The following is a 27,057-nucleotide window of genomic DNA, read 5'->3' on the forward strand; positions in this document are numbered from 1 at the left end:
AAGGAGAAGCCAGTGCTCCCACTCTATTTTATGATTTTCAGGGCTCTGCATAGGAGCAGATGACTGATGGCTGGTATTATCAAGGAGAGTGGAATATGTCTTGTTTTAACCTTTTATTTGTTTAACCTTTACCATGTGGGTGAGATTGTGCAGCTGAATTTCTTATTACTTGGAAGGGAGTGTATTTTTTTCTTTTATAACAGGGATGATGAAAGTTTAGTGAAGTCCTTGTGCAAGTAGCTGTTAAAATCATAACAGGATCATATCCCTCCTGAAGTTTTATTTCCTCTCAGTTCTCCAGGGTGGCCTATTTTCCTACAACATTAAAAGCAAAAGAGATTAAAAGCACAGCATTTTGGAAAAAAAATTATCTGTTCTAAAGGTGTGAAAAAGGTAGGTAAGTAGAAACCATTGGTATCCAGATTTATTGGTTTGTGATGTGGATCTATCTGCAGGTTAAATAGCAGTACTTTGTATTTCAAAGCAAATGACCACTTTTACACCCTGAGTGCATAACTATAGCAGGAATTAGGGCATCCATCAGTTCAGAATTATATTCAGAGCAAGCCTAAATATCTTATCTCAGCGTGAGGAACTCACACATTTGAGGTTCCTGGTAAAACTCCTTTGAAATTGAGTGTTTTCCAGTGTAAAGGTGCTAGATAACCAAAAATAATGGCACAAGACAAATACACTTGACAGCTATTAGGCCATTTATTTAGTAATGCCTGGACTAAAACGGAGTAAGGTCACCTGCATTAGTCATAGTTCTGCTGTGCCCAAGTGTGTAGAAGCACTAGTCACGGCCAGTAAAGAGCACCCAAGGCCACTGTCTTCAGCATCTGATGTTACTGAGGGCTTCAACAATCACAGTCCATCTGCTAATAGACATTGAAGAACTTCCCATCAAATCCACTTCTTGCTATCAAATAAAAAATGACTTCTCATTGAGTTCACCTCATACCTGAGAACAAAGCATAGGGATCTCTGGGCTTCTAAAGGAAATGTCAAACCAGCCTGAAGGAAAGGTAGGAAGAATTGACCTGACAAGAATAAGAAAATGGTTTCCACCTTCAATCCAACTATCACAGTGATTTAAATTCAGTTGATTAAATCCTTATTTACCTGTGCATGTCAACCTCCCCCAGCAAGATGTCTGGGTAGCCTTGATGGGACTTCAGAGAGAAACCACCTCAGGAACCCCATCAGTTCATAACACAAAGAATCATGTATGGCCCTGAACTGTTGTGGTAGTAACAACATCTACATATGCCAATGAACAAGGCAAATTAAACTGCTAACAAGTTGTCTGCTGGCATTACTCCAAGTTCAAAAATTACTTCACATTGTTACCTGCACAAAGACATCATTAATCCCTCCTCAGCAGCCAAAAAAACACCCCTCTTGACAAATTGCTGTTATATTTGCTATACAAACATATACACCATACAGAATGTTCAAGGGTGGTAAATAAAGTGAAATAAATAAAATATAATTCCAAATGCTAATGTAATGGTTGGAGTATTTGTTTACCTCTATTGCTTAATTCAAATGACTGGGAGCTGGAGTTCCATAATTTCAATTATAGAAAGTTATGTATTCACTCTTCTGTTTCCTTTGAGTCCTTGCTGCCAAATACTTTGCTGTTATTTAATGGTATCTGTAGACAACTCCAGCCCAAGAGTGTTCTAAGAAATTTAACAATACAATTATTAATTCTGAAAGGGTCCATGATTATGTTATTCATTCTGCAATCTTTTGCCTTTCATGTGTTTAGCAAGTTTCATTGACAAGAAAGAAAGATTTAATACAGATGTCATGTGGTATTTTTACAGTAGGTTTACTACTTGCCCTTTATTCTCCCTCAGTTTTGAATGATACTTTGCTGAATGTCTTTTACAAAGAATCATATCAAATAGGCAAAAGCTGTAACATCAATTAAAATGCTTTAAACAGAATTATATTTGGAAGTGTATGCCACACTCTTTTTACCAAGCATCTTAAAGAGATGTTTATTTAGCCACAGACTTTTGAGGGGCTAAACCCACACTGCTGGCCCTTCATTTGCTGCAGTTAAAGTCATAACATTGAAGCCAAAGGAAGAAAGTTGATTTTCATCAGCTGATTCTTTGTCCACTATTTCTTTAGTTCATTCTTTCCTAGACCTGACTGCATCTTTCCTAAACCTCAATCCTACCCTGCTGTACAATTTTGTTACCTGACAGCCAATAATAAAGCACAAATCCTGCTCCAATAGGGCCATAAGGCCAGAACAGCAGCAGCAGCAGTGGCAAGATGAGCAGACCATGCAGAGGAACATAAAATGCCTTGCATGTCCTACAAGATAGTGGCACGAGGTGTGCGTGAGCACAAAAGCACTTGGAGGCAGGCCAAAAATGAAGGAAAATTATATCAGTGGATTTGTGAACGATCGCCAATGAGTGGTTGGTGACCAAGTGTCTCCTTGCATGATACAACTGGTGTATCCACAAAAAAGCAGCTTTGTTTCAAGTCCTTCTCCCAGGTTGGAGAAGGGGTGCCATGCCACAGTGCTGGAGTGGTCCTTATCCCATGCCCTTGTCAATAGGTTTAGTCCACAGAGTGAAAATGCAGCCTTAAAAAGCCAGAGGAGAAAACATTCCTGGCATTAAACTCTGGAATCACAAGTCATCCTTAAATATAAACAACCCAAGCAGGAAAGCTAAGGTGGGTTATTTGCTTTTGCTTTTTTTCCCCAAATATTATAGTGTTTGTCAGCAGATGGACTTGAAGGGAAAGGGGGACTGAAATTTTGACACAAATTTTAATGATATCCAACTAAACTCGTCCCCTCTCAGCTTCCCTCCCATATGAGAATAAATTGTGAAGAGTGTCAAAGCTCTTCTGAATTGCAAAAATATACCCATTGTATACTTTAGAAGCAACATTTTTCAGCTTTTCATTCAAAAAAATAGTTCTTTGTAAGTATGTAATTTTTTTTCCCCCCCTCTATTTTTAAAGATAACAGTTTTACAAGGGATTCAACAACCCAACAAGCAAAAAACTGTCACTCCAGGTTAACTCAGAACATCTTCCCACGTCCTTCCTGGATCTCCCCCCAACCCAGGGCCCATTTCGGTTCCACGCGAATTTCAGATCCCATTTTTTTGCCAACCAGAAATCCCCCCCTGCTGTTCCTCCAGCTCCACTAACAGAAAGGCCTCGTGCAGAGCAATAGGTATGAAGAGATGGGCTATGTAACTCTCACTACGACTACAGGTAGGCAGAGAGAAGCAGAGGGGGTGGGCGCCGCGGGCTGCCCGGCTCTATCGCCGCTGCCGCCACTGCCGAGCCCGCTGCCTGAGCCGGCGGATGGACAGGCTGATGGGCTGCTTCCCAAACTTCCTCATGATCTCCTTGATCCTCGCCAGGTTGGTTTTGGAGATGGTGAAGTCGCACTGGGTGGCTCCCATGTCGTAGCCCACCTCGCAGGTCTTGGTGGCGGAGGTGTAGCCCTCTGCCTTCACTCCCACCACGTACTCCCCCGGGTTGAGGAGACGCCAGTAATCCCCATCAGCTCCTAGGAGGGAAGGAGAGAGTTTTTAGGATAATGGCCCTTTCTCCTCGAGGAATGTGTTGTTTATGAGGCTACAGAAATGCCTGCACACAGATGACACCACAGGCAGCAACACTACATCCTCAACACATTACAAGAGGGACGTGGACCTGCTGGAGCGTGTCCAGAGAAGGGCCACCAGAATGATCCGAGGGCTGGAGCAGCTCTGCTGGGAGGACAGACTGAGAGAGTTGGGGCTGTTCAGTCTGGAGAAGAGAAGGCTCTGAGGAGACCTTATTGTGGCCTTCCAGCATCTTAGGGGGGCCTACAAGAAAGCTGGGGAGGGACTTTTTAGGATCTCAAGTAACAACAGAACTAGAGGGAATGGGGCAAAGCTGGCAGTGGGCAGATTCAGGCTGGGTGTGAGGAAGAAGTTCTTCCCCAGGAGAGTGGTGAGACCCTGGAATGGGTTGCCCAGGGAGGTGGGTGAGGCCCCATCCCTGGGGGTCTTTAAGGCCAGGCTGGAGGAGGCTCTGGGCAGCCTGATCTAGTGGGAGGAGTCCCTGCTCATGGCAGAGGGGGTGGAACTGGGGGGTCCTTGTGGTCCCTTCCAACCCTGACAGATTCTGATCTGTTTTAGCAGAGGACTTTAGAGCCCTATTGGCTCAATGGTTGGACTTGATGATCTTAAAGGTCTCTTCCAACCTAAAGGATTCTATGACTCTAACACAAGGAGGGTCTCAACGAGGCTGCCCACCACCACTTATGTCCCTCCTTGTCCTGGCAACCCTACAGAAAAAGACTCCTCAAACATCTTTTCCAGAAGAAAAAAGGCTTCCATCTGATTTAGGATTTTAGTCAGCTGAAGTCAGTCCTGATACAAAGGGTCGCCTTCTAACAGTTGATGAGTCCTAAGGGCTATAAAAGACCTTCCCCAAATTAATTCTAATGAATCAAGAGGAACCCCAGTGGGGTACCTATGTTGCACTTGTGATTCTGGCCAGACCACCTGGACATGTGTTTTGGTGTTATTTAGTAGGCAAAGCACAATGTCAACTCACTGAAGAGATCTAAGTCAACAACCCCTTCTACAAAAGGTTACATTGGGTTTTATTACACTGATTTTCCTGCAAAGTATAATTCATTAGGGCAGAAAACCACACACGTACCTGTAAAATACATGAACAGAGATCCTGTAATCAACTCAGCTACTCATGCATGAAGCAAGAGGTTTCTTAACACCTCGTTGAATCAGGACTTTCTGTTTCCTTTTTATTCTGTAAATGATCTCACATCACCCAGATATACATAAGGATTGCTTTAGACTGACTTTTAAATGCTATTTTAACAAGCAAGTATGCTTAGCTGTAGACAGAAGAAGGTGAAATACTAATTTCTTATCCTGGGAAAACCCACTGTGGAATGAAAGCACATATTCAAATATGCAATTCTATATATGAGTAGAAATCCAACATCTCTTGTGTGGAATGGGGTCGAGGTTTTTTCCAGCAGTGGTGAGAGCTGACAGCCTTGTTATCACTAGCCTTGGGCTGCTTGGAATGTCGTGTGTTGCAAAAGCTGAAGATGATTTGCATGAAAACATTACATTTGGGGAAGAAAAAAAAAATCAGCCTGGGTAGCTCCTGTTTAAAGAAACAGGATTTGAAGTGAGGGGTTGGTGAAGCAAAAAATGCATTTGCAAAACAGCAATACCAACTCCATCCTGATATTGCAGTCTCTGAACACAAGTGTGACACTGCTCAAGAAGCACCAGGTTAGTTCTCCCCCAGCAACTTGCTCAGGTTTGTCTTTCAGGAGGTTTGACCCAGCCTGGGGTGATGGTCCAGACCTAGATTTGCTATTCTCAGGACTCAGGCATTTTGAGGAAGGGATCTCTGAGCAACTCCTAATTCAGTTCTCCCTTTCTATTGGCTCTGTTGGCAACTTAACCTAAAAATGAAATATAAAGCTGTCCAATTTTTTAATATTTATCCCCAGGGGCTCATTTTTTAGCTGGAAATGCTCTGGCAATGCTAGAGGGCTGGAGCACCCTGTGTGTGACACTGATCACATCCCTGCTCAGAGCCTGGCTTTAGCCCCTGCAGTTCAAAACTGACCCACATTTTTCTGACACATTTAACAACCCCACAGGAGGCCAGAAACAGCAACAAAAAAAATTCTACACATCCACACACCACTGAGAAATTACTACCAAGCTGGATATTAAGCTGTTAGCAGGATGCACTTCACCTCCTTTCAATTTACAAATAAGTAGACATTAGTGTTTCTGTCAGCTGTCATTGCCCAGCATTTAATACCAGACTAAAAAGGGTTTTTTAAAAAATCAGATTAAATGCAGTAGGTAAATATTTCAGAGCAGATGGCAAGAGAAACACAATTAAAAATACAGATAAATTTTGCTAATGAATGGACTACATCCATCTCCACGTATTGGATCTGGAAAAGAATTGCCATATCTGCCTACATAAAATAACTATACATAAAAATAGGAACATAATATTATTGTAAATTAAATGTGTCAGATGACACCATAAAGGCTTTAATTAAGAGGAACACTCTTTGACCCTGATAGGACACACCTTTGTTACAACTACATGTCATACTTAAATATGCCAAATTTAAACACATTCTAAAAATCTATATTAATGCCTTGTTACCTACAAATTAGCCATAGAGCTGCACACCCAGTGCATGTAACAACTAAAATTTAACTTTTCTCTGCTGAACAGGCAGAGAATAATATACTGGAGAGTATAATATCAGAATTATGCTTAGCTTAGGCTACTGTTATTAAATATAACTAAATGCTACTTCCAAATCTTTGGGTTTGGTTCCATAATGTATACTGAAATCATATGAAACTTATAAAAATATTAATAAAATTTTCTCTGAACGTTGTGTGAAATTTAATCCATTACCCTTTATTGCAAAAATCACAAAGAAATGTGCATCTGTCTTTGAACTCTGCCTGTGACACCAAAGTGTTTTGCTAGCAAGAATCTGTACTTTTCTTCATCAACATTTGTTTTGAGATTTCCAAAATGTACAATTACAGCAAGCAACCCACCAAACTGCCTTTGCACCACGGGAATAAAAGGGGTCTGGGTGCATTTGGTCATCCAATCAATGAACTCAAAAAAAGGTTATCTCATAGAGCACAGTCCACATCTGACTGGAACAACGTGTAATCGCTCAGACTTAATCAATAGTTACATCTGCATCAAGAGAAAATGGAATAATTTCCCACAAAGCTCTTACTCTCAGAATCAATGACTTCAATTAGCCTATTAATATTGTTAGCTTAGTGTCAGCAAACTTCTCTTCCCAGAGGATATATTCTACCTCTAAAAAAAAGTTTAAAAAGTGCTTTCTATGCACTTTTTTTCATCCACAGGAAGAAGCAGAGAAATTTTCTCAAAGAAGTAAAAGTGTTAGAAGGCCTTTCCAGGTAACTTTTGCCTGGCCCTACAGGGTAGTCGACCACATTCATGTATCAAAGAAAGAGTAGAAAAGAATCTTAAAGCTGAGCTCACTTTAAACAGAACTTCCATGACCAGAGACAGCAGCCACAATTCTCCCGCTTGGCCTATTTTTATATCAAGGCGACTCAGAGGTTTAAATGGGCCCATTTTTCATTTTAAAAGGTGTAAATGAAAAGAACACTGACAATTTCCCATCTTTCTTTGGAGTTATACTTGTCATTGTAGCTTTTTGGCTCCAATGTAAGTCCTCTAGTTTCAAAGATTAATGAGACATACATTGTTATCTGTATAATATAAAACGAGACAGAACTTTTGTGTTCCCATCTGCAGAGTGATTCCCAAAGAATGTCAGCTTAAACATCTCATTAAAAAGAAGAATTGAAAAGAATGAAATAAGTAATTTTATTTTTGCTACCAAGGGCAGATGGCCTTGAGCCATAGAAGCTCAGCTCTAAGTCTAGACATAAATAGCTGGAAGATTCCCTGAGCATTATAAGGTGGATTCTGGGATCTGGCCCATTTATTACACATGTCACTGGGAGTTCTTTCCATATGCATGTCTTTAAGCTGTTGATTTTTTCTTTCATGTCACAATCCAGTGTACTGAGAGCTGGAGATTAATCACCTATTCTGTTTACTCAGCTTCAACCAGAGCAATATATTAATTCTGTTAACAGAGTAATACACCCTACAGTTTATGGCAGTCTTTCAAGACTGCCAAGATTTCCAAGAGAAAGAGAAACAACTGATTGTTTTAATTCCTGCTATCATGTCCCAGTGGTCCCATTTTGAAATATTTAAGGCAGAATCATTATTGCCTAATTAAATATCTGTCATTCAATGTTTTCTTTTACAACAGAGACACAGTAGCAGTGGAAGAAAATCGATCATAGACTAAAATATCCCAAGATATATTATTGGTTCAGAAAAACTACCGTGGCAAACATTAAAGATTTGGAAGTCTCTTATCTAAAGCTCCCTGTTAGTCCAGAGCCTGAAATCAATCTGCTTGTCAAAGTGTGCTGTACTGTACAAAGCAGTGGCAAATCACATGGAAATGGCAACAGGCAGAAGAACCAGGATGCCAGTCAGGATGTGAAAAAGTCAATTGATGTAGGAAATACATAAAAATTAGTGTTCTTGTCTCTAATATTGAACCAAAACACGAGTATGCAACAGTATGATTTGTCTGATTATTCACCATGGTGCTACTTTTCCATAAACATCCAACAGAAACCTTGTTAACCTCTGGCAACCAGCCACTGGAGTGCTCTCAGTCACTAAAACTCCTGCTGACATCTTGTTTTGCTGTTTCTTCCCCCGTGCTCCTCTCCTTGATAGATCCCTTCTGTTTTTTCTTTACCTAAGATGACTGTCTTAAATCATGGTACAGGACCTACACAAACACAGTGGTCTTTGGACACTACCCTGCCTGCTACCTGCCAACAACAATTTTCAGGTATTACTACTAATCTTACAATTGGGCAGTTTCAAATTAAAGTAGATCTTTATTTATTACCATAACTACTTGTCAGGTCATTAAATACACTGAAAGTTCACTCTGAGTAGAGATTCCTGTGTCATAGATCAAGACTGTGCCAACACAGCAAATAGCCTTTTGTGGATATTTAAAAATATCTACATATTGAAAAGTAATTCCCTGGCCTGGAATTCAACTGTGCAAGCAAGGTTTCTACTGAGTCCCATCAAATGGTCTTTTATAAAGCTGTGATATCTTGCAGAAGACTCTTTAGCCTGGGAAATTCTCCTTTCCCTGCAACAGCTGTTTCTCCTCTGGCCACGGCTCTAAATCACATCTCCAACACATTCACAGTCCTGTAACTGTTGACAGCCAGAGAAATACTCTTTGCCCAAAAAAAGCATTGCCTACACCCTTGTTTTTCAGTGTTATTATTTTCAGGGTTCATCTTCCACTAGTTTTACACAATAAAAGGAGGAAAAAAAAGAGTTCTTAGACACAGCCTTGCTCAGGATATTTATTTGTGGCAGATGAATGGTTGTTGGCTCAATATTTTAAAAGAGGTAGAAAGAGGAAGGTGTGTGCAGAAAGGCTTATAAGAAAGATGAAAATAATCTTCCTAGGAGGGCTTGTTCCAACAGGACAAGGGGTGATGGTTTTAAACTAAACGAGGGGAGATTCAGACTAGATATAAGAAAAAAAAATATATATAATGAGGGTGGTGAAACACTGGCCCAGGTTGCTCAGAGAGGTGGTAGATACCCCATCCCTGGAAACATTCCATGTAGGTTGGACAGGTTTCTGAGCAACCTGCTCTAGTTGCAGATGTCCCTGCCTCCTGCAGAGGGGTTGGACTAGGTGACCTTTAAAGGTCCATTCCAACACAAAGCATTCTATGATTCTTATCTATACAGCTACACCACAGAAAGAAGTGATCCCTCCTCATCTGCCACTGCTCCTGCAACACTCTCCTTGGAGTGTATATTATCTGCTGGATTTCCTTGGAAAAGAGTTCAAAGATGCAACGAGGTTCTGCGTTTTGTTTTAAAGCTATAAATCTATTCACCTGCACTGATGCTTTTGGGTTTTTACCTGTGCGAATGTCATGGTTAACACCTTCCACTGAGATGACAGCATTTGGGATTCCCTTTCCATGCACATCCTTCACGATGCCTTTGATGCCACGATGGACCTAGAGAGAGAACAGACAGACAAATAAATATTGCACGGTAGTCAATTAGGGCTGTCATTAGGAAGATGAAACAAATCTTTAACTCCATATGTGAATGAAGTGTATTATATTTCTGCTTTATGATTCACACAATTTTGAGAAGTCATTATTAACCCAATATCAGCCTTCCAGGCACTAGCTACCTGTCAATCAGCTTATTCTGATCCCTGAGGCATCAAATTCAAGAGGTAGACAAACAAAGCACATAAAGCAGCAGAGGTAAGAGTTTTTTTCTGGCAGTCTTTTCTAGCAAGCTCTGCATTCATATCAAATTTTAAGCTTTATTATTTTATACTCCTCAGTCAAAACAGCCTGGTCCAAGTGATATGCCAGTATTGCTTGTAGGTAAGGTCTCTATCACAAATATCAGCGATTGTAGAATTAGTCACTAAAAAAAACCCCAAACAACAAAACCACAACAAACCAAACAAAAAAAATATAACAACCCAGAAACCTTAAACTCCCTTCCAATCTGAAAGGAGTCATCGAGTCATTCAGAAGTCCCTCTCCTGTCCAATACCTGCTCCATAAAAACAATGAGGGACTCGCGGTTGTTCTCCCACTCTTCAGGCAACTCGCTCTCGTGGGGATACTTGTCACAGCCAACGTAGATAGAGAGCTCAAAGCAGTTTGTGTGCAGATAACTGAAGTCATTTATGCCTGTCAAGAGGGGATAGAAAAGAAATGACTTTATTCTTTTCATCTATTTAATCTATTCTCTTAATCTGTATTCTTTTAAACTAATTAAATAGATTAAAATAATCGTTTTATGCGAAGTAATAGAACTTATTTAAACACAAACTGATTACTTATTTTGCTGGTTTAATCTACAGACCTGGCAGGGCAAAACATTAGAAATACCACATATCCTGTAACAAAGCACCAGAGTAACATCAGAGCTGTATATTTAACAAAACAAGACTTTCTAAAGAGAATGTCCCACCAGGATGTCCAGAATAGAGGACAGAAGGTTGCACCAAGACACCATGGGCCATTGTGTCAGCCCAGCACCACATCCCCAATTCCTTTGCCTCAAAGAGCAGCATCCTTCTGCCACCACAAAACTTAAAGGAAATAAACAGAGATTTAACAGAGAACAAACAAATAAAAGTAATTCCAGATAAAGTTGCCAAGACATTGATGAAGAAGGTGGGGATACAACCAGGAAGATGTTAGGCAAGGTCTCTCTTTACAGGAAAAACCTTGTGCCTTGCTTTTAAGACAACACTACACTTCATTAATCCTCCACTATTTCCCATGGAGCAGCTCTCGTTTGTGATTGCCCCAGGTAGAACTGGGATGGTCTGTGTTAGCTTGCATGGATGTGCAGCCATCAACCAAATTTATACAACCTTAAATGCCAGGACACAGATTAATGTGCATACAGGGATTGTGAAGTAAAAGCAATTTATCAGAGCCCTTGATGAAATACCTTCTCAGTCTAAATATTTTCCCACATAAGTAATCTAAGTGATAAGAAAGCCACAAAAAATCAAAGTAGTAATAATTTTTCTAAGCTATGTATGGTGTCTCTTAGCTTGCAATGAATGAGAGGTTCTAGTGTGATTTCTCCCTGTTATGACTTTGCAGAGGACTGTAATCTGCACCACAGCTCTGCAATAAGGATTTCCATTAGAAATGTCATAGAATGGTTTGAGTTGGAAGGGACTTTAAAAGGTCACCTGGCCCAGCTGCCCTGCACTGAGCAGGGATGTCTTCAACTAGAGCAGGTTGCTCAGAGCCCTGGCCAACCTCACCTGGAATGGTGCCAGGGATGGGGCAGTGACCATCTCTCTGGCCAACCTGGGCCAATGTTTCACCACTCTCATTGTAAACAATTTCTTCCTTCTCTTTAGGCTTATCTCCCTCTTTCAGTTTAAAACCATCATCCCTTGTCCTGTCACAACAGACCCTACTAAAAGGACTGTCCCCATATGTCCTAATCAAAATCCAGGACCTCAGTACATCCAGTCTCTGAAGAGGTGCAGTTTAGGTCTACATTAGAGAGAACGTTGTGACCTTTACACAGGTCCTGAGTACTAAGGAAAACTGTATTTAGATGCACATCTCCAACATTTCCATTTCTCACAATTATTTTTCCTCTGGGAAACTTCATTTATTAGTTCTCTGCAATCACAAGATAACAAGATACAGTATATGAACACTAGAGGAAGAAATGATGACAGCTTCACTTCTTACTCCACCTGCAATTCTAATAAAAAATATTTTAAAGAATGTTTATTAATGATCATTAATTGTCACATTTTAAATGGTAAAGATTAGCAGGAAATGCATTCACCAAACACTTCTGAGTCAAAAGATTTAATAAAACCCCTAGTCCCATCCAATTACCATAGAGCAATAGTCAGGAATTTAAGGAGTCCTCAGTCCCTTCTGGATTCAGAGCAGGATTATATAATACAGATGTTAAGCTGTTCACTTTTGTTGATGGGGAAAGCCTAAATATCAGACAGTGGCATATGCTGCTCTGCATAAATGTGCTTCCCTCCATTTGAGTAACAGCCACAATAATTTTTTGCTCACATACTGTATCACATCCTGATTAATGTGTTGTGAAATGTTTGGCAATACACAGTAATTGCTCAGTTTTAATACATGTATTTAAGATAATGGCTTAACGTTGCCAAGAGCAACTCTCTGTGCAGCGTCTGAACATGCAAATGCAGCCTTGAAAACATTGGAATGAAAATCAAATTCATCTGTTCTTTGCCTTTATGCAAGTTTGCCTGGTGCAGAAATGTTGTATGTACAACTGGAGAAGAACTTGCATTCGTTGCAGTCCAAAATATGTGCAGGAAACAGTATGGCTGGGTTTCAAAGGCATACAGGGGTGTTTAACATCTGTGCAAGGTATCTGTGGTGCACCTACTTCTCTAGGGACTCTCTGGTACTGAAAAGGAATTAGAAAAATCCCTTACAAATATTCCCAAGGCATGAGGAGTGAAAAATTTATATGCATGATGTTTGGACAACCCTTTACAATGGCAGGTGCCATTGGTTAACTACCAGCTGCAATACATGTAGATGTATGCATCTGTACACCTGCATCTCTCTCCCTCTTCCAGTTGCCTAAGTAGAGAAGTCTAAAATCACCCAGGCTGAGCTCAAATGGAAATCACATCTTTTGAAGTTGTTTGGTGTGAAGAATTGAAAGTAAAAGCAATATTCCAGCATTTTTCCTCAAAGACAATCTTGGAAGTCTTACTGTAATGTAAGGAGGCCACTCACTACAAGACACTGAGGTTCTGGAGTGTGGTCAAAGAAGGGCAATGAAGCTGGTGAAGGGTCTAGAGCACAAGTCTGGTGAGGAGCAGCTGAGGGAACTGGGGGTGTTACACCTGGAGAAAAGGAGGCTCAGGGGAGACCTGGCTCTCTACAGCTATATAAAAGTTGGAGCAAGGTGGGAGTCAGTCTCTTCTCCCATGTAACAGGTGATAGGACAAGAGGAGGTGACCTCAAGTTGCTCCAGGGGAGGTTTAGATTGGATATTAGGAAAAATTTCTTCCTTGAAAGTGTTGTTAAGCCCTGGAACAGGTTTCCCAGGGCAGTGGTGGAGTCACTATATCTGGGGAGATTTAAAAGCTGTGTAGATGTGGTGCTGAGGGACACCTTTAGTGCGTGACCTGGCAGTGCTGGGTGAATGGTTGGACTTGATGATCTCAAAGGTCTTTTCCAACCAAAACAATTCTACAATTCTAAGAGAACAGGTTGTAAAGTATAATGAGAAACATCATAAAGCAATAAAACAAACGAGATGAACCAAATCCAATATGTAATTGTTACTAAGAAATCAAGATAGGATTCAGCATCTATATTTTATATCATTACTTAATATACCTTAGTGTGGCAGCTGTTAGTGAACATGGCTAATGTCATCTTTTCTGGATCTATTCATAATCAAGTTTCTTAAATCACTTTGGAAAATTAAACTCATAAATTAGATAATTAAGCAATCAAGTTAGCATACAGAGAGGTTTTTTTTTCAGAATTTGCAGAAATGCATAGAAATGTCTTGTCAGACATTGGCCTGGTGAACTAAGAGTTCTATCTTTCCCCAAAAATTCACCCAGCACTTTTCAACCTCCTGAAAATCAATATTGGAACAGAAAAATTAATTCTTGCATCTAGCTTTTAAAGGCTGGACAGTATTAACTTGTAAAAGCCATATCCAAATTTTAGAAACGTTTGTGCAGCCAAACTACCTGCACTTTACACACACCAGGCAGCTCTAATAAAACAAGCTCTGCACAGATGCTCCCTTGCATCTGTTTGCCATTACTGCTGCAGTGGTTCCTATTGTTGTTCAAGTGGTGGCAGATGCACAGCTCATTTCTTAATTTCATAAAATGTGTTATCTAACCAACGTCCTGATAAAACCCACAGATTCTGAGCAGAATTGTGATGAATCAGCCTGATTCCGAGGCTGCTCAAAGCCCATAGAGATAACCACACTTATTGCTGTTAAAAAAGTGCTTCTAATTGGGCTTTTTTTGGAAGTTGAAGCTTTGTCTGCACTACAGGACACAGCTTCCCCTTGGTGCTCCTTAGCAGGGTGGCCGGCTTGGGCATAGGGTGAATGATGCCATCTGTGGTTTATTCTGGCAGCAGAAATGTCTAGAGAGCCAAAACAAAGTTGAAGTGTAAGGATGTCCAGGTCTTTTAAAACAGGACAGTAGCAGGCAAGCAGCAGCTCCTTGTGGCATGTTTTTACAGCTCAAAGTGAGTGTGAGTGGGGGTTGAACTGTGGCAGAGTTCAGTGAGGGGGAGGTTGAAATAATGATTTTCTTATCCAAGGGCCACTGGAATCTCTCCCTGGAGTCTCTGCTTCAGCACTGACACTGGTTGTCTTGTTTGGCAGCACTTTTCTGCTGGCACCCTGTCAGATGGCAAAGACTGACAGGTTCTCCACTGCTGGTGGGTTTGGACTGGGTTGGTTTTCTCCTGACAAACCATCTTGAATCACAGAATCCATAAAACTAGTGTATCCCATGGGCACTTTTGGAAACCTCAGTAGTAAACGAAATGCCCACCAGGTATTAGTGACAGAGTCTCCTGCAGTCCTCAATACTTGATAAAATGCAGTGAATAGACTTTCAGATGGGAAAAATAGTCACTTTAAGGCATGTTTTACCACCAATGCCTCTGCAATGTACACGGGGCAGTGATGGTATGATTCTCTGTAAAGGTGGTGAGACACTGGCAAAGGCTGCCCAGGGAAGCTGTGGATGTCCCATCACTGGAGGTGTTCAAGGCCAGGTTGGATGGGGCTTTGTGCAACCTGCTCTAGTGGGAGGTGTCCCTGCCCATGGGAAAGAAGGTTAGAACTAGGCAGTCTTTAAGGTCCTTTCCAACCCAAACCATTCTATGCTTCTACAGACACTTACTTCCAGCCACAGTGTGCCAGGAGGCTCCATTGACAGTGCCATCCTCCTTTTGGAAGTCCTCTGTGTGGCACGCTCTCCTCCTGGCATCCGTCATCAGCCGGTGCGTGGAGGCGTAGGAGTAGGCCAGCCAGCGGAAGACGTGGTCATCTGGGGTGGGGGTGTAGTCCTGGGTCTTCCACATGGACCTCACCATGTCGTAGGGGTACGCCACCACCAACTCTCCTCCCTGCAGATTGCCACCCAGCACAAAAGGAATTTTTTCCATCCACGCTATTATGGCCCGTGTCTCCACTGCCACCTGGGAGGAAAAGAAACAGCCGCTTGGATTCAGCCTGTGAAAGATGATAACCCAGTTTCAGGAGTCTGCTGTGAGTTTCTCAGCATGGAGAGAGTAGCCAGCATGAGAGATGTGGCCAAGAAGGGCTTCTTTAAATTATGGTGCCTGCCAGCCATGCTTGGGACGTCACCAGCAACCCATAACAAAGCCTTAATATTAAGGATTTATGCAGCAGGAACACCACTGCTGATTGAAGCCTTCCCCTCAAACTGGGAAATCTCAGCCACTACAACTACTTGCCACTATATTTTAAAGGCTATGGAAAAACAAGTTCAATTTTTGGCACTAAGATCCAAGAAATGACTTCAGTATAAACCACTGCATTGGTTTTGCATATGCTTCTGTTGTTCCTGTCTTATTATCAGATAAGAATATATTTCAAATAAGGACAAATAAGAAAATCCCAGGAGAAATCTGTATGGCAACTGGGTTCAGTATAAGCCACTGCATTGGTTTTGCATATGCCTCAGTTGTTCCTGTCTTATTATAAGAATATATTTCAAATAAGGACAAATAAGAAAATCCCAGGAGAAATCTGTATGGCAACTGGGTTTGCAGAAAGCTCACCTACACTACAAAACTAGGAAGAAGGACTAAGCCCTGTGGTTTGTTTCCTTCTGTGAATTGAGTGCACCCTCAGTAATTTGCAGATGGTGCCACACTGGGTGGTGTGGTTGGCATGCCAGAAGGACAAGATCCACCCAGAGGGACCTGGACAAGCTTGAGAAGCAGGCCCATGTGAACCTCAGGAGGTTCAACAAGGCCAAGTGCAAGGACTTGCACATGGGTCAGGGTGATCCCATGCACAGATACAGGCTGGCAACAAGTGGATTGAAAGCCCTATGGAAAAGGATGGGGCTGAATCAGAAGAAACATGGCCAGCAGGTCAAGGTAGGTGTCTCTGTGTCTCTGCTCTGCTCTGGTGAGACACCACTTATTAGATGACCTTTAAAGATTCCTTCCAACCCAAAGCATTCTATGATTCTACCTGTTGCTGCCTAAAATGTGGGTATCAACTGCTTCAGTTTCTTGCAATAGCCTAGGGAAAGGACAATCCTCTGGGAAGCAGTTCCCTTCCCAAGGGCTGCCTCTAAAATACAGGGGTGAATGGTGCTTTTCTGGTGAGTTTTTATTTCCATTGGCTAAAAAGCAACCCTAGACAAGTAGCTTAGATCAGGTATCTAACTTCATCCAAAAGTTACTAATCCCTTGAGAAACTTAAAGCTCATTCAGCACATCCCAGCCTTTGTGTTCCTCCCCTCTGGCCTTACTCACTGTGGCATTTTCAGACAGGTACCAGTCCGGGATTGGGATGTGATGATTTGGAACTTTTCTTTTACTCTTCTTCTGATCTTCTGACTCCCAGAGCAAAGAGTTTAAATCAGGGAAATTATTGTTGATGTCAATGCCATCCTGAGTCCATCGTCCTAAAGACCAGCCTCCTAATTCTGAACCCTTAGATTAAAAAATAAAATAAAATAAAATTTAAAATCAGTTAATTCAGAACATGACAACCTGTGAGTGAGCAAAGTGTTTGGGGATGTGTGTTTGGGTAATTCTACAGACACAAGCGAAAGGCTGAATTATTTAATTAGCTGAAATGAATAATTGGTGCTTTTCTTTTAATTTTGTATGAAACTTTAAAAGAATTGAAGCAAAACTCATTAAAAAATTACTTGGTCTTAAGACAAACCTTCCTAGTTTGTTTTCAAGGTTTCCATTTGAGCCTGGTTTTCCCCTTGGTTGCAATGGAGATAATATATACTCTATTTCATGGTCTTGAGTATGACTTTTGTATTCCAGACTTCTACAGACAGCTCTGGAAAATTTTTCTACAGCATTTGACCAGCCCCTGAAATTTTCCCTCCTGGTGTCTGTCTTCTTCCAGACTGAATTATTACGATGCCCAACACATTGTGCTCTCCTTAAAGGCACACCATTAAATTACAGCTGCAGAGGAATGCAAATTTTCACAAGCTTAGCTTGGTTTCTCATGAGAAACAGGCTGCATGAATTTTCCACTTCCCCTAATGGTGTTCCCATTGATCTATACACCTCAGTATGGTTTGCTTTGGCAGTCTTTGCAACCTTCCTTTCCACACACATCTTCCTGTGAGCCAATGTCACATAGAATGCTCCTTGTTTCACTATTTTGTTCCGAGGAAGATGTTTCAGTTTTTGTTTGCTTTGATGTATTTGGTTTTTAATACCATTATTTTGATTGCTTGAAAAATACGACCTCTGAAAAAAATATAATGACAACAGGAGCATATTTAATTCACCTAATAGAAGTAAAATAATTCCCTGACATGTCAATAATCGTATTACCGCTTTATAGGCCTTGTCATATCCATCTGGGTTGACTGAGGGCAGGAGGTGGATTCTGGTATCCTTGATGAGATGGACAATCCGTGGGTTCCCAGCCAGGTATTCCTGGCACATAAACTGCATCAATAAAAGGATTAGCTCACGTCCAAGCACTTCATTCCCATGAGCTCCTGCAATGTACCGAAATTCTGGTTCACCTGGTGAAAACACAGGGAGGAGAAGTGTAGTCAGAGCAGCAAACCAAGCACCTAACCAAATTTCATCAGCAACATTTCACTTAAGGACAGCTGGAGAAGTGCCTTAACAGAAATTATAGCTGAAAATGTAACTTTACAGAAACAAATAATTACTTTCTGTTGCTATTTTAGAAGAACAAGGTTATGTATCAGTGTTATCTGAAGCCACTGTGTAAAAGCTCCAAAACTCATTTTCCATTAAACACATTTTTAATTATATTAATAATTTCTGCATGTTACAGGTAGACTTTAAAAATTCTGCTCGTCGAAAAACAACATGAAAAATACATTTCTAGTAGTTCTTTGGGACAGATGTTAAGGGTTTGAAAAGATAACAGTCAGTAACTGTACATAACTGATCTCTGCCTTCACATGCTCCTTTTCCTCCACTAACCAAAAACCAGGTTCACACACATTTTTCAAGCCTATACTGAATGCCACAGTTCTTGCATTCAGCTACAAAATACATCAGAGATGATTAGGAATAATGCCAGCTATTAAAAAATGCTCCATAATTCAATTGTCCTTTGCATGAGTAACACTTGCAAACATCAACAGGATGGACCCAAAGTGGCCAAGCCATGTCTTGTGGCTGGATCCACAATTAGATTAATTCTTAATCTAGATTAGATTAATTATTCTGGTGTTAATGTTTGAGATTCAGAGACTCCAGTTTAAGATCAACTCTAAATTTACTGAGAGATGACATCTATTGTATTCCAGTCCTTATGGCAAAGTAGAGACATCTTAGGAGCACATTGCTCTGCTCTTCCTTGGGTTGGATGAACTCATTATCAGTTTATTTATGGACATGGCTGAGAACAAGATGCCTTCCTTCCAACAGTGAGACCTTTATTTTTCACCACAGAAGGAGCAAAGACTGAGTGAGTTTCTGTTCTGCAGAATTACATCACCACAGGAAATTGTACCCCAACATCACTGGTAAAAGATGATTTGGGAGATTTGCCCTGTCCTTGCTTGCAATGCATTCACCTCATACTAAAAAAGATAAATTTCTATCCAAAGCTACATAAATCCCCACACCTAAAATCCCCCATACTAAAATTCACTTTCATTTTGTTATTGTGAAGAATAAAACTCATTATCATTAAAGAATTTGATCCCACATTCAAAATGCCTTCTATTTGTGCTCATCCTCCTCTTCCCAATTTAGAAATACAGCACTGAAATTCCTCCCACATACATTTGAAATCTTTACTGCTGTGAATGTAATTCCATCAGTGATAATTGCTTCAGATGCAGAGAATAAGGAGGGGGGAAAAAAAAAGCAAGCCAAAACCCAACACCCTTCAACAGATTTAGACAGACTAAATCCTAACCAACTTCGTGTTCTCCTGGGTTGTCAGAAATCTCCACAGCATACAGCTTTAGTCCTTGGTAGCTTTTTCCAATATTGTAAATTCTTGTGATATTTGGGCACATTTTATTCACAGTTTTCATCAACTGCCAACAAAAAAAAATGACATATAGTTAGAAAATGCAGCATCAAAATGGATTCTGTATTAATTACTTCATTCCAAACTGGTTGTGGCAAACCCTCTTCCTTTTCTTTTATGATTATTTCTTAGTTGTAAAAGCTTTGGGTTCAGTTGACAAATTTATGGCTCTGCTATCACACAACATAATGTTTGAACAAGCTGAACACTGTCTGCTGAAACACTGCAGCGTAGGTGAGGTTCCAGATCTGACATGAGAAGTATTTTCAGTATTATCACAAGATTAAGGGCTTGAGGGGGAAGTCCAACAGGAATAAAACCAGCAAAAATTTACTACTATACTATCAAGAGGTGATAAAACACATTTCTAAAATGTTATGCAGTGGGAGTGATTTTCCCCCTTGACAGTTCTTTCTACACACATTGGGATTTACTCTCCAAAGTGACATGAGGTGACCCAGGGTGCTAGTGGCACAGCAATGCATGCATGCAACAGGTTGCCACAGACATCCTCTGCTCAGTAAAGGAGATTACTCCTATCCAGCAGCAACCCAATTTAGAAGAAATGAAGACAGAAGGATAACATCTATTTCAACACATTTTTTCCCAGTGAATTCTGATGGACTCTGCCTCTGCTGAGGTAGACACCAAGCCCACCCTTCTTGTATTACAATGTGCAACCTCATATGGGAAAATCACTAGCTATGAAGTTAAGGCATCATTAATGTGGCCAAAATATCAAATCAATATAATCTGGATGATTCCACAAACACAACAAGGTATACTCCTTCAGTATCCTGATAATCCTCAATTGTCCCACAAGCAAACACTGTTGCTTTTCAGGTGAAAGTTAAAATTAAAAAGACTGAAAAATGCATGTGTTGATAATAAGAAATGATTCCATGAACACAGCAAGATATACTCCTTCAGTATCCTGAGAATCCTCAATTGTCCCACAAACAAACACTTTACTGTTGCTTTTCAGGTGAAAGTTAAAATTAAAAAGACTGAAAAATGCGTGTGTTGATAATAAGAAGTTACTGCAAAGAGCTTTATATGACAAGAATTTATCTGTCTTGATATCTTTCCTTGGAAGACATTAAAGAAATTAAGACTCTGCTGCAAATTGGAACCCTAGGGACTATTAATTAGACATTCTTCTCATAAACAAGGATGCATATGTTATTGAGGAAATATTGAAGCACAACAAAACTCTTTGCTCACATAGTGTTAATTTAGAGACAATATTGGATGATCACAAGGCTGAAGATTTAAAAAATGCAATAATTAGATGTGTCCGATTCCCATGTCACCATTTAGCAAATCTAAGTGGAAACACAATTCACACTGGGAAGAACATCATTAAAATTCCCCTCATAAAAGGCTTTGATTTCTATTTATAATTATGTCGCAAAGAGACCCAAAAGATGTAATTTCTGTATGTTTGTTCATCTCACATCTTGGTTTTATATGTATGAGAAACAATTTGTTTTGCAAATCTAAACTCAGCACAGACTGTCTTAAATCTTCATGGTCAACCTGCTCATGATGAACCAAAAATATTATCCTTGGATATGGAGCTATAAACCTCTTGTGAAAGTCTCACAGACCAAAACTTATCCATGGTCTACTGCGTGGGGATTATAAATTTATATCCTACTGACAAGAGGATGAAATGGATTATTATTGTATCAGACACCACGTTTTTCTCCAACAGAGATAAATATTATTTTTTCACTCTGCCAATGAGTACAGATATTGCATTAAAAGAAGTTCTATTTTACCAGACTAAAAACATCTTTCTGTAATATACAAATAATGTTATTGCCTCTGCCCTGTGTTTTTACTAATTCTTCTCCTTACACTCTCTTCAAACTGCAGGAAATTCCCTCCTGGCTGATGGATCTATCACTGCATCCATGCAGCTCCCCAAGAAATAAGACAGGGAAAATGAGTCTGTCCTCTCAGAGCTCTCTCTGAAATCCAGCTGCAGAGCAGCAGCTTTCCTGACGTGCCTGGCACTTCAGTCTGCACACAGTACCAAGAACACCAATTAAAAAAAAAAACAGTTAAAAGTGTGTTAAATGTTCATTATTAGTGTGAAAAAAAGCCTAGAACCAAGTTCAAAGTATATTACAACCGGTGGAAATATTTGTGTTGGCCTCAGTAAACTCCCCATCACCTCTTTAATTGCAAGCATGTGATTACTTTGAGGCAGACAAAGAACCTTCCCTGAATTAGGGCCTCTGTAGTAGTCTTCACTATGGCTCCTTTGATAACAGTACAGATGTAGCAATGTAGTGAAATGTTTATATGTAAATACAACACTGGAAATGAACATATTTCATATTTGCTTTCCTCATACTCGTTTCCTACAAAGAGCACAATAGGTCACCTGAAATGTCACAGTGTTTTCTTTGCACTTTGTACAAACTGTCAAAGACAATTGATGATAACAGTCAATCAGGGCTTTATTAACAGCCAGCAGGACTGTAGGACACTTCCACAATTACATTCACCACCAGTTCTTATTTGACAGTTCCTATTTGTTTGTCACTACCAATTATTTACCCTATTAGCAAAGACTAGGGGCAGTCTTTGAAGAAGCCCTGCAAAACTGGTCCAAAACCTCCATTTTGCAGCAAAGGTGCATTAAATGCAGGTCTAAGTGCCATCTACACTTAGAGGATGCAAAAGGACTCTCAGTCAAATGTCTTTCAAATTAGGGCTATTTACCCTCTGTGGAGTCCATAGAGTGATTTAGGTCGGACAAGACCCTTAAGATCACTGAGTCCAGCTGTTAACCTAACAGTTTAACTTATCCAGTTAAGTGGATTTCAAAATTAACACTCCTGTTTCCAGACATGATTTGAGTTTGTTATTTCAAAGATGAGGTCACACTTGATTCTCCATCTCAAAATGGTTTTGGGGATATCCACCAACTATTTTAACAGTTTCCTGTACAACTTCAACACATCATGAAAATATTTTGGACTATAAGACAATCTTAACTTCTACACAAGAGATACTGTGAGTGTTCCCACTGATGGAAAGAAGATTCTTGAATGCTCTTTTAAGAGGAAAAATTTGATACTATAAATTTCATCTTCCAAAACGGAGTTCTATTGAAAAAAAGCAACTAAAAAAAAATATCAGAGACTAAGAAAATCACGAATACTTGATATATTGCAATGTAATGTAATCTTTCAAAACATGTCAATGGAACACACTCTCCTCTTCACTCTTCACTGTTTATGGTAAATAACTTTAAACATTTTTCTAAGATGGTTGGCAGTGAAGTAGCTAATAAAATTGGTAATAATGCAAAGTATTTTTTAAAAGAGATTTACGTTGGCTCTGGAAATTGGTGGTTATTGTTCTATTATACACTCAAAAAAGAAACTATGAAGTTCTAAGAATAGTTTCCAGGATATAAGACTCATTGCAACCCAACCCACAATCTTCTGCCTACCAGCAGCTGAACCAAATCAGAATTCAATGAGCTCCAAATAAATTAACTATTTTGATACAAGGGAGATCAGAAACTGGGAGAGCACAGTCAAAGACAGCTCACAACTGCTCAGCTCTCAGCTTGTCCCAAATTTTCTACTTGTATGAAAAGTGGAAAAACATTCTGTTCTCAAGCTGTGGGTTTTTTTTCCCCCAATGATATTTCCAACCTGGTCAACCTGTCTTTCTGCCATGAGAATCTGATATACACTTTATTTTATTGTTCTTGACAGTAATTATGCCAATTGAGTTTCTACTTGTCTAATCTTTGTGCTAAGAAATATAGGCCATGAAATGTCTGCTGAAATAAATGTGTGACTCAGTACACAATTGCTCAATAAAAACGAATGGTGATTCATGCAGTATAAATACACTGAAAATCCAGCACACAGCAAATGATTCACACACTTCAAGTCCAAACATATTATCTTTACAGTTGAAGAGAAAGCAGCCAGAAATATTTCTTTAGGACAACCCACACCTATGCTTGTGGTGACATGAAGCAAGATTAAAAATAATAACACTAATAACAACAATGTTGTCTATTGGAAGTTAAAGAAACAAGATCAACAAGGCTGGTAGAGCTAAAATTAGACTAAGAGAATTCTTTTTATTATTTTTTTTTGGTTAGTTTTTGCTGATTTTCACAATTGTAAATATAGAATTGGCCTCTGTATAGTTTATTCCCATCATCTAAACCCACTGAAATATGGGAGAATTCTCATGGCTAAGTCAGGGTCAAATCTGAAAGGAGAAACCATCATAAAATTCAACACTCAAATATACATGGAAGAAAAATGCTGGCACATCACATGTAAATCCCCCCTCTGTCATGTAATGTCACCTGTTTAAGGTTAGATGATGTACAAATTAAGACTTTGGGATCTTCATAGATTGATGTTTTTAATAGATTAAAACAAAAAAGTTAAATAGATTTCAGACACCATCTAATAAAACCTTTCATGGGTAGAATTTGAATTCCATAAGACCTCAGAAGCCTGCACCCATGCACCCTCCATTCAGGAGGTCACACACCAGCTTCCTTGCCTACCTGTCTCATTTCCTTGTAGTTGTGATGCTTAAAGTCCAGATTATCTGTGGTTGTCATTTCATTTCTTCTGTGGTAATAATTATTTGGATCTGAGGAAAGAAAAGAAAGCATTTTCACGTGTTTATGAATTTCAAATATAAAGATGCTTAGCTATAAACCAGGCAAGCAACGTGGAAATCTGAATTCTACTGTCCTACATGTATTTAAAACAGGTTTGCTAGAACAAGAGGCAAAGAAACAACAGATTTGAAATATTTCTAACTGCTGCACACACCAGCTCATATAGATCCAAAGAGAAGTAAGAAGGCAGCAGGCATCAGCTTGCTAGGCAGCTACTCTGCACAAGCAGCTCCACTTCAGCAAAAGGGCATCCTGAGGCTACAGAGGAAGGCAAAAGACACTGGAAAATGATGAGTCAGATGCAAGATAAAACGGTGAAAAAAGAAAATCACATGAGTGGAAAAAAACTCAGTAAATATTTTGTGTCTACTTGATTAATTTTCTATTACAGGGAATTTTCTCTTAGTTTTCTCTATGAGTATTTTCAGTCTGTACAGCTTGAAAAAACATAGAAAGGATCTGCTGTGCATATTAAACACTCCTGAAGATTTTCCTAATGTTTTTTATGGAAGTTGGAGGTCCTTGTTACTTTAAAAGTCACATATTCTATGATGATGATAATTTATAGTTTGTGTGTATTGAAATATCAAAGGAGAATATGTGGATAGAACAACCCCCTTTGTTTTCTTGACTTTCCAGGCTATTCACCTGAGGAAAAAAAACCCAAAACAACAGTTCAAGACTGTTAGGGCTCAGCTTTATATTTCCTGATACATGGGCTCTTAGCCTAACTTATTATGATTTATTTTTAGAGGTAAACAAGTCTGTTTACACTTTCCTTCATTTGCCATATCTCTGATGTCTGGAATTTTGACCAACCATTTTTCAAACCACTGCTGTGAAAATTTGCTTTCCTTTGCACAAAATCGTCTTCGTTTGGTTCAAAATTATTGGGGAGAAAAAGCCAAATATGAAAGCCTAAATATCATCATGTATTATTTCGACAGAGCCAAAATGACACAATAAACAAAAAGAACAATGTCACTTATCAGTTGTGATTTTTTTCTGGGGGGAAAAGACAATTATTGGCAGGAATATTACATAGATACTGTGTTGCAACCACAAATACTTAATGAAATTATGGAAAACTCGTGACACTTAAAAACACCCTATAACCTCATAATTTTAAGCTTCATATTTCTGACATTAAAACCTCTAAAGTCTCAAGTTTGTTCTTTCCATAAAATTCTTAAAGTATTTGGGGTGTTTTCTTATGTAGAAGGAAAGGAAAATGTGAATTATTTAAGCTATTTATGTAATGAAACATGCACGTTCCATTCAACTTCACTGTTCACCTCTTATTTACTCTTCTTTCACATACTCATCTCCACTTCCATTCCCTAATCTACAAGAGAAATACTGCAAGGTCAGCTGAAAACTGCTTTAAAAATATGACTGAAAAAGGTATATAAAAGAGTGTTGATTCAACAAAACCTATTTTTTCCAGGGAGAACTTATTTTATAACAAGACCACCTGGAAATGGATTTGAATTAGAGCCTAATCAGGTGAGAAAACAAGACTTCTCTGCTTATTAAGGAAAAAAAAGCTTTGAAGAATTAAGAGTGTTAAGTTTCACATAATTCACCTGCATTTTTAGGTCTTTTTTTCAACCTAACTGCAAGCTAAATTGATGCAAGTCCACTGACAGCAACAATGCTCCACTAACCCTGCAGATGACTCTGGAATGCCAAACCCTTAAAGGTCAACCCATGTTAATTCATAGAAATTATTCAGGAATATATTGGCGCCTAAAAAATGGAAATCATAAAAAAAATACTACTTCTAGAAAGAGAGAATGTGTCTAATGTCACACTGAATATCTTCACCATTGTAAAAATATCCCTCTGTTGTAGAAATATAAAAATAAACATCATAAAGCTGCCAGGATGTTGAAGGATTTCTCTGTCACCATGAGCCAAAATATACAGCAACTGATATTTTTTCCTAATACTTTAATCCCATTCCTCTCAAAGTCTGGCATTTTTTCCATACATCAAACATTAATATCATGGGAATGACTGTGAATGCTGGAGAGTTAGTGGAAACTTAAAAAAAAGAATTGCACAGTGAGAACGATTGTATCTCTGGTCTGCCCTCAAAAACAGTGCACAATTTGACAGCTCCCTAGAGAATTCACACTCATATTTTGCCAAATTCTACTGTGAGTTCTACTGCAGCAGAAAAAAAGCAGGAATACAGATCAGAAAATTAAAAGCTAAACTTGCAGGCATACAAATCTTGTGCAGAGCTGGTTAGGTCCACTTTGGCCAAAATTAGTTTCGTTAATAAAGCAGAGACTAGGAGATGAAGAAACTCAAACCACAGAAGAATTAGAATGGAAATACACTCGTTTATTCATGGCACTACTTCAGACAGTCTCCTTCTTCCAAGTAGAAAAGATCCTGCAAAAGTGTGGCACTCCCATTTATAGAGAGGAACAGCTTAGTTTTTTCTCCTAATCTATCTTTATCTTATCAGTAGAATTAATTAAGTTAGCAGGTAAATGTAGCTTATTACCTTCATAGTTCCATTCTTTGCAAAAATGGACGAGCAAGTAAGAGGCTTTAAACTGCCCAACTGCTTCCAAGCATGAGAACTCTTGGGATTGCCCTTAAAAAACCCCAGAGGACCAATTGCCAGCAGCTTGACACAGAGAAGAGATTTTCTGTTACATTCTAGCTCTACAGAGCACCTCAAGCAGTGGAGCCCTGATGCTTCCAGTGGGTTTCCAGTTACTATACCAAACCAAACAATCTCTGTTGGTCTTCTACTTCAGTTTTCAGCATTCTTTGAACTAGCACTGGAAAGGTATGAAGTGAGTGTTGCAATGACCCGAGGTTGGAATCAAAATTCACAAAATAAT

General features: G+C 39.5%; 1 protein-coding gene across 1 annotated transcript; it reads right to left on the reverse strand.

Moving 5' to 3' along the window:
- Positions 1 to 3,305: 3,305 nt before the first annotated feature.
- CPXM2 (carboxypeptidase X (M14 family), member 2) lies at positions 3,306 to 24,162 on the reverse strand (the record flags this gene model as incomplete). Its single annotated transcript, XM_008947534.1, has 8 exons — positions 3,306 to 3,559; positions 9,611 to 9,710; positions 10,270 to 10,409; positions 15,155 to 15,452; positions 16,767 to 16,946; positions 17,820 to 18,016; positions 19,396 to 19,519; positions 24,074 to 24,162. Coding segments are annotated over 8 exons (1,382 nt in total), but the record flags the coding sequence as incomplete, so codon positions are not given.
- Between the last annotated feature and the right edge of the window lie 2,895 nt (positions 24,163 to 27,057).

Source organism: Merops nubicus, unplaced genomic scaffold (assembly GCF_000691845.1).
Source record: "Merops nubicus isolate BGI_N331 unplaced genomic scaffold, ASM69184v1 scaffold1219, whole genome shotgun sequence".
Taxonomy (NCBI): Eukaryota; Metazoa; Chordata; class Aves; order Coraciiformes; family Meropidae; genus Merops; species Merops nubicus.